At 40.8% G+C, this 15,113-nt stretch overlaps 1 protein-coding gene across 2 annotated transcripts; it reads right to left on the bottom strand.

The window, feature by feature from the left end:
* Positions 1-5,017: 5,017 nt before the first annotated feature.
* Positions 5,018-14,360, bottom strand: LOC122546648 (4-galactosyl-N-acetylglucosaminide 3-alpha-L-fucosyltransferase 9-like). 2 transcript variants are annotated; one of them, XM_043685318.2, is made up of 3 exons: positions 14,252-14,360; positions 14,072-14,147; positions 5,018-7,561 (listed from the first exon to the last, which is right to left on the bottom strand). In XM_043685318.2, exons 2-3 carry the CDS (start codon positions 14,121-14,123, stop codon positions 6,501-6,503), a joined length of 1,113 nt encoding a protein of 370 aa, XP_043541253.2. In that variant the 5' UTR covers positions 14,124-14,147; positions 14,252-14,360; the 3' UTR covers positions 5,018-6,500. The 2 variants fall into 2 exon arrangements, with proteins under 2 accessions (XP_043541253.2, XP_087837614.1); XM_087981488.1 differs by having other exon boundaries at positions 14,072-14,314.
* Between the last annotated feature and the right edge of the window lie 753 nt (positions 14,361-15,113).

The raw sequence follows: 15,113 nt of genomic DNA, 5'->3' as shown, positions 1-15,113 counted from the left end.
GTTCCGAACCTCAAGCTCTCCATCAATAAAAGCTAACACACCTTATGACTTCTTAACAACCCTATCAACCTGGGTGGCAACTTTCAAGGATTTATGTACCTGGACATCGAGATCTCTCTGCTCATCTACACTATCAAGAATATTACCATTAGCCCAGTACTCTGCATTCCTGTTACTCATGTTGCAGTTGTATAAGACTCTGGTGCGGCCGCATCTGGAGTATTGTGTGCAGTTTTGGTCGCCATACTATAGGAAGGATGTGGAGGCACTGGAACGGGTGCAGAGGAGGTTTACCAGGATGTTGCCTGGTATGGTAGAAAGATCGTATGAGGAAAGGCTGAGGCACTTGGGGTTGTTTTCATTGGAGAAAAGAAGGTTTAGGGGTGACTTGATAGAGGTGTACAAGATGATTAGGGGTTTAGATAGGGTCGACAGTGAGAATCTTTTTCCACGTATGGAGTCAGCTATTACAAGGGGGCATAGCTTTAAATTAAGGGGGGGTAGGTATAGGACAGATGTTAGGGGTAGGTTCTTTACTCAGCGAGTCGTGAGTTCATGGAATGCTCTGCCAGTAGCAGTGGTGGACTCTCCCTCATTATGGGCATTTAAGCAGGCATTGGATAGGCATATGGAGGATAGTGGGCTAGTGTAGGTTAGGTGGGCTTGGATTGGCGCAACATCGAGGGCCGAAGGGCCTGTACTGCGCTGTATTCTTCTATGTTCTATGTTCCTTCCAAAGTGAATCACCACACACTTTTCCACATTAAACCCCATTTTCCACCTCTCAGTTCAGCTCTGCAGCTAATTTATGTCTCTCTGTAATCTACAACATTCTTCACTACTATCCACAACTCTACCGACCTTAGTGTCATCTGCAAATTTACTAACCCATCCTTCTATGCCCTTATCCAGGTCATTTATATAAATGACAAAAAAAACTTTCCAGAGAATCCTGGGATAAATCCTATCCGGCCCAGTGGACTTATCTATTTTCACACTTTCCAGAATTGCTAACACCTCCTCCTTATCAATCTCAATCCCATCTAGTCTAGTAGCCTGTATTTCCATATTCTCCTCGACAACATTGTCTTTTTCCAGTGTGAATACTGACAAAAAGTATTCATTTAGCGCTCTCCCTACCTCCTCAGACTCCATGCACAACTTCCCTCTACTATTCTTGATTGGCCCTAATCTTTCTTTTATTCCTGACATACCTATAGAAAGCCTGAGGGTTTTCCTTGATCCTATCTGCCAATGACTTCTCATGTTCCCTCCTGGCTCTTCTTAACTCTCTCTTTAGGTATTTCCTGGCAAACATATAGCTCTCAAGTGTCCTAACTGAGCCTTCATATCTCATTCTAACATAAGCTTTCTTCTTCCGCTTGATGAGAGATTCAACTTCCTTAGTAAACCATGGTTCTCTAGCTCGACGACTTCTTCCCTGCCTGACTGGTTCATAATTATCACGAACCCGCAGTAGCTGGTCCTTGAATAAGCTCCACATTTCAATTGTGCCCATCCCCTGCATTTTCCTTCCCCATCCTATGCATTCTAAATCTTGCCTAATCGCTTTGTAATTGCCTTTCCCCCAGCTATAACTCTTGCCCTGCAGTATGTACCTATCCTTTTCCATCACTCAAGTAAACACAACCAAATTATGTTCACTATCACCAAAGTGCTCACCTACTTCCAAATCTAACACCTGGCTGGGTTCACTACCCAGTACCAAATCTAATGTGGCCTCGCCCCTTGTTGGCCTGTCTATATACTGTGTCAGGAAACCCTCCTGCCCACACTTAACAAAAACTGACCAATCTAAAGTACTTGAACTATAGTATTCACAGTCAATATTTGGAAAATCAAAGACCCCATAACGACTACCCTGTCACACTCACTCCTATTGAGGATCATCTTTGCTATCCTAGCCTCTATATCTCTGGAACTATTTGGAGGCCTGTAGAAAATTTCCAACAGGGTAACCTCTCCTTTCCTGTTTCTAATCTCAGCCCATACTACCTCAGTAGACGAGTCTTTAAACGTCCTTTCTGCAACCATAATACTGTCCTTGTCTAACAGTGCCACACCACCCCCCTCTTTTAATATTCTCTCTGTTCTTACTGGAACATCTAAGTCCCAGAACCTGTAATAACCTTTCCTGTCCCTGCTCTACCCATGCCTCTGAAATGGTCACAACATCAAAATCCCAGGTATCAACCCATGCTGCAAGTTCACCCACCTTATTCCGGATGGTCCTGGCACTGAAGTAGACACATTTCAAACCAACTTCTTACCTGCTGGTGCCTTCTTGCGATCTTGAAATCTTAGTTCTGACTTCACTACTCTCATCCTCCCGTATACTCAAACTACAATTTCCGTTCCCATTCCCCTGCTGAATTAGTTTAAACTCACTTGAAGAGCATTAGCAAATTCTGCCCCCCACCCGCTTTGGTTCAGGTATAGGCCATCTTGTTTGTAGTGGTCCAGCTATTCCAGAATGAGCCCCAATTATCCAGGAATCCAAAACCCTTCCTCCTGCACCATTCCTATAACCAAAGTTTGTGCGAAGATTTGTAGCTCGGGTGCTCGTTGTTGTGGTTCTGTTCGCCGAGCTGGAAGTTTTTGTTGCAAACGTTTCGTCCCCTGGCTACACTAATGTAGTATACAAAATACCATGCAAGGACTGCACAAAACACTATATAGGACAAACAGGAAGACAGCTAACAATCCGCATACATGAACATCAACTAGCCACGAAACGACACGACCAGCTATCCTTAGTAGCCACACACACAGACAACAAGCAACATGAATTCGACTGGGACAACACTACTATCATAGGGCAAGCCAGACAGAGAACAGCCAGGGAATTCCTAGAGGCATGGCATTCATCCACAAACTCCATCAACAAACACATCGACCTGGACCCAATATACCAACCACTACAGCGGACAGCTGAAACTGACAACCGGAAGCGGCAGGGACAGACCACTATAAACACCGGAGGAAACATTAAAGAAGAGCTTCGCAGGAGGCTCCCAAGCACTGATGATGTCGCCTAGCCAGGGGATGAAACGTTTGCAACAAAAACTTCCAGCTCGGCGAACAGAACCACAGCATTCCTATAGCCACTTGTTGCGGTTTAGATTCTTATGTTCAGTTGTCTTGCTTCTTGGAACTACAAAATTTGCTTCTTTGAAACTTCAGAGAGCAAATCTACATTGACTTCATTTACTTTCCTTTTGTGATTTTAATAAGAGTCTTTTAATTATCCTCTTGCCACATTCCTTTTTTCTTGAGATTTAGATTAGATTACTTTCAGTGTGGAAACAGGCCCTTCGGCCCAACAAGTCCACACCGACCCGCCGAAGCACAACCCACCCAGACCCATTCCCCTACATTTACCCCTTCAACTCACACTACGGGCAATTTAGCATGGCCAATTCACCTAATCTGCACATTTTATTTTGGACTGTGGGAGGAAACTGGAGCATCCGGAGGAAACCCATGCAGACACGGGGAGAATGTGCAAACTCCACAGTCAGTCGCTGGAGGTGGAAAATGAACCAGGGTGTCTGGTGCTGTGAGGCAGCAATGCTAACCACTGTGCCACTGTGCCACCCATTTAGAAATGTTTATTTTCTTCCTGCCCTGTGTCATGTCCTCTAGGAACTTGCTACCTGCAGGCATTTATTCAGATTTCACTGCACTCACCTGTGGCACTTCAGCAATATGTGGCATGCTTCTCATTTCCTTCTTGCAGACCTGGAAGCTTTGTTTGTCCCTATTTAAATCTTTTAAAAAAGACACTGGACATTATATGTCCCAGCCTTTTGGGGTTGTATCAGGTGATGTGGGAGGGCATGTAAAATAGTTGGGTGTCCAGTTTTCCAACCTGAGCTCAGTCCAATATTGCAAAAGGTGGGTGGATGCTAAAATAGGCAACCTGTATGGAATCAAATTAATTGTATATTGGAAGCTCAATTGACCCTTACAACACGCTGCCCACGTCAAAATACAAGCAGCATGGGCAATTGGACAAGGTTGTCAGTTTGTCTTTAAATGCCTTCATGAACACAGGTGGGAAGAATAGCATCTCCTGATTGTGCATCAGAGGGCTCCTGCCACCATATGTTTCCTTCTGTGTTGCCTCCTTGACAGAACCTGGCCTGCTTCATCCCTAGGCTCTGGTATCCCTCTCTACCTCAAAAGTTCAGGATTTAATTTCTCAGGACAGCTGAAATCCTCTTTGCACCTCTTCCTGCAGATCTGGCAGAGCCCACAGCTGAGCTCGGAGCCCCACCAACCGACCAGATTCAACAGCAGCTCCCAAGGATGAGAATTATTCCAAATGAGGGCAATGCCCCATTGTTAACTAACTAAGCCCACCCACAGCTAATACCCCTGATTTGATGTGTCACCCAATCAGATATTGGCAGTGTGCATGTACTTGAAGCTATACTGTGACAAGGAATATCAAGTAGAGAATATGGAGCTTGTAAATATTCTTCTTGCTGGGCTGCATTCTAAGCACTTTGCAGTGTTCAGCAAAGTGGTCTTCTGCATCCTGCGTAACCCCTCCATATCGAGTGCAAAACGCCTGTCAACTCAGGTGTATGGTGAGCAACTCAGGAGGAAACCCCACTGCCAGTGCCTGCTGTCCTGGCTTGTTGAACCATCCTCCTCCCCTACCCTACACTTGTGTAACCATTTATCTCCAACAATAAGATCTCTGTTGGGAGCTGGCTGTTGTCCCTGTAGTGGCTACTGCACCCATTGGTGCTGCTGGTATCAGAGAGGTGGCAGTCTTTGGTGGGGGTGAAAGTCCCGCCCTGAGCCAGTCAAGGTCATGCTGAGCTTTAAATGGCTGAACGCAACCTGCTGGGGATTGGCTTGTTCCCAAACGGTACTGCCTTGGGAAGGGGAGAGGATCCCCACACAATGTAATATTCTGCACTTTGTTTCTTTCTCCACGGATTCTGGCGGACCAGCTGAGGATTTCTAGAATTTTGTTTTTGTTTTAATGTAAAAGCAGGTAAAAGGGACAATACAAATGTCACATCGGTAAGATGAAAACTTTTGCTGATCACCTGCAGCAATGAAATTCTGAAGAAAATGAAAAGGATTCAGAAAACCGATTAACAAAAATATGAAGTGCATTCATGTTAATGAACTTATTACATCAAATCCTTGCTTAATGAAGCATAGAGTACAGTATGAAAGGAGTGGAGTAAGCAATTGTTTTTGATTGAGATGAAGTTCAAATGGTAATCAAACATGATGCCATTCGAATTCTAACAAAGAGGCATTGCACTTGCAACATTAACTGTTTCTCTTTCCAATGATGCTGCCAGACCAGATGTCCCAGCCTCGTGTCTATCTACTTTGGATTGCAGCATCTGCAGTTTTTTTTTTGTCACAGACCACATGTCCCAAGTTGCTCCAGCACTTTCTGATTCCATTTGAGATAACCCTGTTTGTTTGGCAGATACAGTGCAACATAATACCAGTGTTAGACTGGTAGCTGCAGATATCTCTTTGGACCAATCCATTTTGAACCGACCACACATTTGGAATGTTACAGAGTGTTTGACTGATAGAATTTGGAATTCACTTTCAAATTGCACAAGTAATTGAACAGCAGAGGCAGAGGAAAAAAGGAAAATAGATGATGCCGTGGTACAGCTAGGTCCCACAGGCTCACCTTTTATTTGTTGCCATGTTGTCAAAGGAGCAACAAATGCTTGAAGTGGAAGGGAGTCAGGATGAATACTGTCAGTCACAGAATTACAGTACTATCAGAAGCTTTAGAGATGAGCCTTCAAGTCAGCTCATCCACTTTGTATGTAATCACAGCAATAAGGTGGCAAATTCAGGATCAAGGTTACAAGTACTTAAAAAACCATTGCCACTTAATTCAAAAAGAGTCTTTATAAATTTACAGTGGATACAAAACAATTAAAGCTTTTTAAAAATTGTGTCATATAATTTTAAAAAGTGTTCTCCAGCAAAAATCTGATTGTTTAACCTTTTAAAAACACCTTTTTCCTTAATTTCAAGTAAAGAATATTTGTTTTTTCTAATGCTGTACCACAAGTGACAATAACAAGGGAAAGGTGCTGTGAAGTTAGTTTTCAAATGAAAACATTCAAATTGTAAAGCAATTTTGTTTTTCAGTGGAAGTCAATTTAAGATGAGGACTTGCTACTTAGAAATCCACTACTGAAGGGTCAAAGCTAGGATGAATTCTTACATAACCAATTGGGATGTAAAGTAATGAATTTGCTTCAGTTAACATGTGCAAACTGGTGGTATTGGATGGGCTGAAATGGAATGGAATATCAGAAGGTGTTCCAATTGGGCAGGCAGTCTACTACCTCACACTTTACTGAACTCAAAACAAATTTCTATCTTATACATTTTTAAATCAAGAAATAAATAATTTTTTGGAAAATGGCCATTGGATTCCATAGTTACTATGTCTTGGAGATACGTTTTCAACTTTAATCCCAAAACCATTTCTCTAAATTAGAGTAGTATCTATATTCTTGATGCTGTTTTATATTCTCACACACTTTACACGCATGCTCATCCCAGAAATGAGTCATCCGCACTGTGTAATACTTTCTCCATTTGAAATAGTTCATGTACAAGTCCTCATTATCATTCAACATGTTCAGGTAAGCTGCAAGTTCCTGAGCTGATTTGAAATCATCCACATGAATGAAGGAATCAGCTGGAATGTAATTTTCATAGTTTTTTCTCGATGGCCCCAAGACCACGGGTACAGTGCCAGCAAGCAAGGCGTTGTAGAGCTTTTCAGTTATGTAATCCTCATGTATTGAGTTTTCAAAGGAAAGGTAGAACTTACATTTAGATATTGTAGGGATCAACTTTTCATTGCTCAGGCGAAACCAGAGGAATTGACCATAAATTGAGATTTTAATATATTTGTAAAGTTCATTATAATACTTCACTCTGGCATGACCCGAGTTCCAGTTGCTTACAATCCAACACACAAGATTGCTTTTATTGGGTAACTTAAAATCTAATGGAACTTTGTTTTCTATTAGAGACCCATAAGGCACTTGAATATCTGAATCTTGCCGGTATGTCAAAGTTAGGTTGAAGAGTTGGTCAAGTCCACTATTTCGTTGAGTGTTGGTAGGTGACTCCAGATTCATCCAAACCCATTTCTGAAAATCTGGCCGAGGTTGTGTTGGCAAGTTGGACAAATCCTTCCTTATGTCTCCATGATGGAGAAGGACAGCATCGGATTTACTGTACATCTCTCGATCCGCTGTCAAATAACAGTCATGGATGTTAAACTCAGATTCACAGGAATTGAGCTCAAATGTCTGACCAAAAGGCCAAAACCAAATGAGCACTATTGTGTCATTCTCTGTAGGCATAAACGGGTTTGTCACAGATATGGGACCAAAAATCCAAGTGTTTGATGGGTTGACATACAGCAACCATGATGTTAAAGAGCATCCCAAAATAATGATGGAAATTAAGAGCGTGTGTAAAATCCTTTTATTGGATAGTGATGTCAAAATGTGTCCTGTAAGAAAGGAAAAGTGATTGTTCAGATTCTCAAACCACAGCTCCTTCACCATTGCAACAGCATCAAAGACCACTGAGATCTCAAAACAAACCTCTATAAAATACATTCCTATGACATAGCCATCATTAGAAAGGCTGGCACATTTCGCTTAGCCTAAATACTGTTATGAAGTTGAAGACATGTATGGTACTTTTAAGAGAGAGTGAAAGTTGTTGGCAGTGAGAGTTTGCAGGCCCCTGTCATGTGACTGACTAGCAGTCTCAGAGTATACTGGACAATTGAAAATATGTAACATTTGGCTGCTATGTTCACAATAGTTTGAATTTAACCAAACAGTTTAAATTATGTCCCCAGGATACTAAAACTCAATCGAATTTGAATTTTACTGTTTTGACAACATTGAACCAATGAGACGATCTGATGTTTGGGGTATAAATAAGCTGGAATTTTGAGAGCTAGCCAAAGAGACAGTGACAACCTGCCATCTAGAGAAAGATTGCCATTCAAAACACTCTCTATCAACGGTACATTTTTCGTATGAAATATCTTTGCAGCAAAAGACCAAAGATGACCCAGGGAGATCTGTAGCTGAAAGAAGACTGACATTGACAGTCACTGGGTAGCTTTGAAAATAAAGTTGATCTAATTTTAATGGGGCATTTTATTGGCTCAGTATGTTTTTATAGAGTTGGAGATAGATAATAGACCTTTAAGAGAAAGGAGGCTTAGAGTTGTAAACATTTATTGTTTAATGTTTATTTTTAGACTTATAGATTAAAGTTGATATTTTTCTTTAATTAGTGGAATTTGGGAGTTCTCTGTCACCCATACTTTAACAGATTACAAGGCAAGGTTGCCTTTTCTGGGTGTTTGGTTTAATCAGCAAAAAGGTTCACCCCCATGTCGTAACAATACTTTGAGAAGGTCGTGATACAACCAAGTGGCTCGATAAATAGGTTGAGTGAGCACTTAAATGTTTAACTCATTTGTGTGGGGTTGGAGTCAAATGTACAGTCTATACAAGTTATGGACAGCAGATTTTCTTTCCTTGTCTTTTACATGTAATACTCGCAATACTTGCCCCATGGTAGGCTACTGCAAAAAATACAGAGGTATGGCATTGAGGGTGAGTTGGAGGTTGGATTAGGAATTGGCTGGCTGGAAGAAGACAGAGGGTAGTAGTTGATGGTAAAAGTTCATCTTGGAGTGCAGTTACTAGCGGTGTTCCACAAGGATCTGTTTTGGGACCATTGCTGTTTGTCATTTTTATAAATGACCTGGAGGAGGGGCTAGAAGGTTGGGTGAGCAAGTTTGCGGATGATATGAAAGTCGGTGGAGTTGTTGACAGTGAGGAAGGATGTGTCAGGTTACAGCGGGATATAGATAAGCTGCAGAGCTGGGCAGAAAGGTGGCAAATGGAGTTCAATGTAGGTAAGTGTGAGGTGATTCACTTTGGTAAGAGTAACAAAAAGATGTGGTACTGGGCTAATGGTCGGATACTTGGTAGTGTGGATGAGCAGAGGGATCTTGGTGTCCATGTACACAGATCTCTGAAAGTTGCCACCCGGGTAAATAGTGCGGTGAAGAAGGCATATGGTGTACTGGCTTTTATTGGTAGAGGAATTGAGTTCCGGAGTCCTGAGGTCATGTTGCAGTTGTATAAGACTCTGGTGCGGCCGCATTTGGAGTATTGTGTGCAGTTTTGGTCGCCATACTTTAGGAAGGATGTGGAGGCACTGGAATGGGTGCAGAGGAGGTTTACCAGGATGTTGCCTGGTATGGTAGGTAGATCGTATGAGGAAAGGCTGAGGCACTTGGGGCTGTTTTCATTGGAGAAAAGAAGGTTTGGGGTGACTTGATAGAGGTGTACAAGATGATTAGGGGTTTAGATAGGGTTGACCATGAGAACCTTTTTCCACGTATGGAGTCAGCTATTACGAGGGGGCATAGCTTTAAATTAAGGGGTGGTAGGTATAGGACAGATGTTAGGGGTAGATTCTTTACTCAGCGAGTCGTGAGTTCATGGAATGCCCTGCCAGTAGCAGTGGTGGACTCTCCCTCATTATGGGCATTTAAACGGGCATTGGATAGGCATATGGAGGATAGTGGGCTAGAGTAGGTTAGGTGGGCTTGGATTGGCGCAACATCGAGGGCCAAAGGGCCTGTACTGTGCTGTATTTTTCTATGTTCTATGTTCTATAAATACGTACCAAGGAATGACAATCTCCAACAACTCAGAATCCGCCAATTGCCACATGATATTAAATTATATTACTGTCACTGAAGTCATTTAATGCCACTACTATCACTGAATGCCCCCACTATCAACATCTTGGCAGGATACCCTTGACCTTAAACCAAACTGAAGCAGTTGCATAAATTCTGTGACTATAAGAATAAGTATGAAGCTGGGAATTCTGTGGCTTGTACTTCACCTTCTGACTTCTCAAAGACACGAGTTGGGATTGTGATGGAATACTATCCACTTGCATTGTTGCTTCAGTTCCAACAATATTTATGAAGCTGAATACGTTTAAGAGCAAAGCAGGCTGATTGGCAGTAGAAAGTGAGAACTGCAGATGCTGGAGGTCAGAGTCGAGAATATGGTACTGGAAAAGCACAGCAGGTCAGGAGAATCGATGTTTTGGGCATAAGCCCATTCCTGATGATGGAAGGGCTCTTGCAGATGCATTGATTCTTCTGCTCCTTGGGTGCTGCCTGATCTGCTGTGCTTTTCCAGCACCACACTCTTGTGTTTGATTGGCCCCCATTTAACATCATTCCATCCACCAGTGATGTATATTAGCAGCAGTGCATCCTGTCCACAAGTTGCTCAAGAATATGCAATTAACCAAGGGTTATTAACACCTTTCAAACCAGCCACCTCTGCCACCTAGAAGAATGAGGGCAACATGGGAACACCAAGATTAACACTTGCATGTTCCCTTCCAAATCACATGCTATGTTGACTCAGAACTGTATCAGCCTCCCATTACTGATATCGTGTCAAAATTGTAGAACTCCCTCATAACCATAGGGACTGCAGTAATTCAAGACGATAGCTCACCACTACCTTATCAAGAGCCCTTTGAGATGGACAATAAACACTGGTCCAGTCACTGACACTGACATCCTATGAATGAATTTTTAAATGTCGTTCTTATTTTTGCCACATACATTCCCCACTTGTCCATAAAGCTGTATCCATTTTAAAGCATTTGACTTTATTTAATATTTCACCAGACTATCAAATGCAGATAAATATTCAGACCTTGCATAATTCATCAATGTCAGGACAAAGGCTAAGAATGGGATCAACGTAGCATTTACACCAAAAAAAAGACATAGAATGGCTTTTCCAAGTCTAGATTATTGAGAAATATTCTGTGGTAACTAATCACTGCAGTACTGCAGAAAAGCCATTTTATACAGAAAAGCCAGGACAACCTTGCAAGATGATTCTAGGACACAGCTCTTGAATGAACCAACTCTGAACAGCATGTGAAAGTTGAGTATTCTGTCTGTCATCCTCTGTGCCCAGAAAACATGGGAAATTAGATTTGTTATCCGTCCTCATGAAGAGGAAAGGTGCTGGAACAAGTGTATCAAGACATCCTGGTGTGGTACGAATGAATGAGATAGCCAGGAACTATTTTTGGTGGCTGAATGTGGACTTCCAGATTGAGGAGAAAACAAGATCATGTGAATCGTTAGTATTAGTAAGGAAAGCATCACCTTTGTCACCATGGCAGCAGATTAACATCAATTTCGTGGGACTGGTAGAGGGACAGATACATAGGATCCGGTGCATTGGAATCCTCTCCAATTATTTCTCTATGCTATAAGGCTCACTAGCCTATAATTTCCTGGATTATCACCGGAGGGATTTTTGAAACAATATGTAGATTGTCCAACAATGGAAGGGTCCATATTAAACTTTGTGTTGGGAATGAACCTAGCCAGGTGATCGAAGTTTCAATCAGAGAATATTTTGTGAAGAGTGATCATATTTCCATAAGTTTTAAGATAGTTATGGATATGAATAAGATGATCCTCAGTTGAAACTGCCTAAATTGTGGGAAAATCACTTACAAATGTGTGAGACAAGAACTGAAGAAATTAGATTGGGGCAGCATTTAAGAGTAAATCCACGTCTGACATGTGAAAGTCTTTTAAAGGTCAGGTGGTCAGTTACTAGTTCATAACTAGTATGTTCCTGTGAGGATGAAAGATAGGGATAGTGAGATTTATGACCCTGGATAACAAGAGATATTGAATGTTTAATTAAAAAGAAAAATTAAGTATATGTAAGGTTTAGGAAATTGAAATCAAACAAGACCGTTGAGGAATATAGAAGAAGCAGGAAATAACTTAAACAAGGAATTAGCAGGGTTAAAAGGGACCACAAAATAGATGAAATTGTAGGTAGGCAGATTAGTAAGTTTGTGGCTGACATGAAAATGGATAGAGTTATTGGACAGTGAGGAAGTTTGTCATAGGATGCAGCAGTATGTGGATAATTGGAAAGTTGGGTGGAGAAATGGTGTATGGAATGTAAACCAGACAAGTGTGATATGATGCATTTTGGGAGTTCAATTGCAAGAGTAAAAAATACAGTCAAAGGCAGGATCCTGAGAAGCAATAAAATAGAGAGGGATCTTGGAGTTTAAGTCCATAGCTCCCTGAAAGTAGCAACTCAAGTCAATAAGATTAAGAAAGTATAAGGCATGCTTACCGTCATCAGTTGGGCCACTGAGTACAAAAGTTGGCAAGTCATGCTACAACTGTGTAAGGCTTTAGTAAAACAGTATTTGGAAATTGTACTCAGTTCTGGCTATTGTAGGAAGCATGTAGAGGCTTTGGAAAGGGTGCAAAATTGATTTATCAGAAAGTATCAGCTATAAGGGCAGACTGGACAAACTTAGATTGTTTACTGTAGCACATCGGATGCTGAGGGGAAACATGATCAAAATAAATGGAATTATGAGAAGTACGGATTAGGTGGATAGTCAGAATCTTCTTCCTGGTGTGGAAATATCAACTCTGAGGGAGCATAGGTTTACGGCGAAAGGTGTAGATATTTTTACCCAAGAGAGGTTTTTTATACCGATAATACTGCCGGGGGAATATTATGATAGCAATGTTTAATATACATTTAGACAGATACAAGAACAGCAGGGAATAGAGGGTAATAGACCATGTGCAGGCAGATAGGATTAGTTTACAATGGCATCATGGTCTGACTGGTAGGGGTATTTACAGTTAACTAACAAGGGTTTGTTTATATTCAAACCAGAATTAACTAAACCATTCCTAATGGTAAACACTATGTTCTGAACTTTGGAGGTATCGGCGGTTTGAATATAATTATTACATTGCTTTTTGTGGACAATGGAAGGGACATAGTTTGGATGTAATTGACCAATTGTCAGAAATTATGGTCCATATGCCAGGTATCACACCGACACTGAAATACAATTTACAAATAAATTGATGGTCCATTGAGATTTAGGATTCCTTAAATTCTGTCCTCGCGAATGCAAGACAAATATCTTCAACAGTGTTTCTCTTTTTTCACCAATTTTAGGTTTATGCAACAAAGCAACTGTTAGCTCTTTAGTTTCAGTCCTTCGGGAATGACAATTTCTAGTAACATTTACAGTCATGGGCTATCACAAACATGCACTATTTAAGTCAACTATTTTTGATTAATTCAGTGAACTACCTCATTAAACTTGCTGACAAACAGTGAGTACTGTTTGAAACTTAATGAATTGAAACACTTTAAGTTGTGGTTAGTTCCACCCTGTCTGTCTCTCACAGATGCCTACAGCTACATTCTTTTTACCTTTTTTTTGGACGAGATGGTACAAATTATGGATATGGAATGTGATCTTTTGTTTATGTGAGTACGTATAAACATAAATGTAGACCTTAGGGGAACATGTAAATGTGGAACCCTAGTAGACTTGAAAATAGACTTACATACTATTTCATTAGAATTAGCATAGCAGGGGAAATTACCACCAATATCATCTCTAATCGCTCTCCAATCCTGGCAATTACAGCTTTCCTAAAGTTTGCTGCTATTCGCCCAAGATCAGCCAACTTACTAAAACTACGCGAATTGTCCTCTCAGGATGAGAACACAGAGAATGCTGGAGAAACTCAGCAGCATCTGTGGGAGAGAAACAGTTAATGTCTCAAGTTTAGCATGACTTTTCTTAAGAAGAATTCTTCTTGAAGACAGCTGATCACCTCTTTAGAAAGCTGCCTTTTGTGGGTCAGTAAGTCCTGACTGCCTCCCACTAACCTTTGACTATTCACTATCATTTTCAAAGGGAAATCGAGCCATAAATTCAAAAAATGTTGTTCAGTAAATTTTAAAGCCGAGTTATGAACCATGTATGTATTCAGGCTGTTATAAACATAAAAGTAAATGCTCAATGATAAACTGATAATTTAGTTGCTTACACTCTAGCTGATTTTTCACAGTAGTCACCTTACCTGTAATTTTTGTGCATTTTCCTCCTGGAGCCATTCTATTTTTCCTTGACATACCTCAATAGCTTTGGATGCTTTTCTGTATGCAAAACATATTAACATGAATTATCTTTTATCTTTTGAGAAAAGTATCAAATTTTGGTTTGATCTTGTCCATGGTCACTTCAGTCTTTCCATAAATACCTCTTTTGTTCAATCCTTCATGTTGTATGTTGTTTCCACAGCCTACAGTATGTCAGTATTAAACCAATTGTCTTTTGTCAGTTCAGAGCACCATCTCTTTAGAGTTGAATCACAAGTTTTGTTTGATGCTGTTTGTATTCATAGCAGCTTGGGTTGTACGTAGCTCCACCTTCTCTCCAGATTCCTGAGGCGTATATTTTAAAGCTTTGATCACAGGATGCATCATACATCATTGGCTAGATCTAGGATTATTACTTGTTGAGACAAAGGTGAGAGAAATACTCGCAGATTGCAATCACTATGAAGGTACTGTCAGGTGGAACTGTGTGACCTAATAGCAGCAAAAAAATAAATAACTAAAGCAATTTTACAAACCAAATTTAGCAAATTTCTGTTTGATCCCCTCATGCTGTTAATGCTAGTTCAAGAGACAACACTGACCCTGTTCAGTGTGATTTGAAGTGACCTCTGTCTCTTGCAGAAATAGATCCAATTTCTTAATTGAAGGAATTGACTGTTTGTGACACAATCTTATCCCAGATCTTCACGTTTCTTTTGGAATAGAAGAACCTTTGCACATATAATGTGGTTTTGAATTCACATAACTTGTAAGATTGACTCATTACCAATGGTTTGCACAACCACAGTGTGGTCCCTTCAGAAACTTTGTAAACAGACAGTAAGGATAAACATGGTATTTTCAAGTGGGCAGGCTGTGAATCATGGAATGATGTCCTCTACTGTTTATGATCTGTACTAATAACTTAGACAGAGACAGACTTGTGTTCTCAGCAGTAATTCCTGAGCCAGAAGGCCTGGGTGCTAGAGGTGTGTAATTCTATCTCTGAGATGTTTGATTGGG

Source organism: Chiloscyllium plagiosum, unplaced genomic scaffold (genome assembly GCF_037043375.1).
Source record: "Chiloscyllium plagiosum isolate Xiang-an unplaced genomic scaffold, Cpla_swu_hap1 HiC_scaffold_3, whole genome shotgun sequence".
Classification (NCBI taxonomy): Eukaryota; Metazoa; Chordata; class Chondrichthyes; order Orectolobiformes; family Hemiscylliidae; genus Chiloscyllium; species Chiloscyllium plagiosum.
Note: the sequence above shows the minus strand (reverse complement) of the source record. Positions and strands in the feature narration are given on the sequence as shown.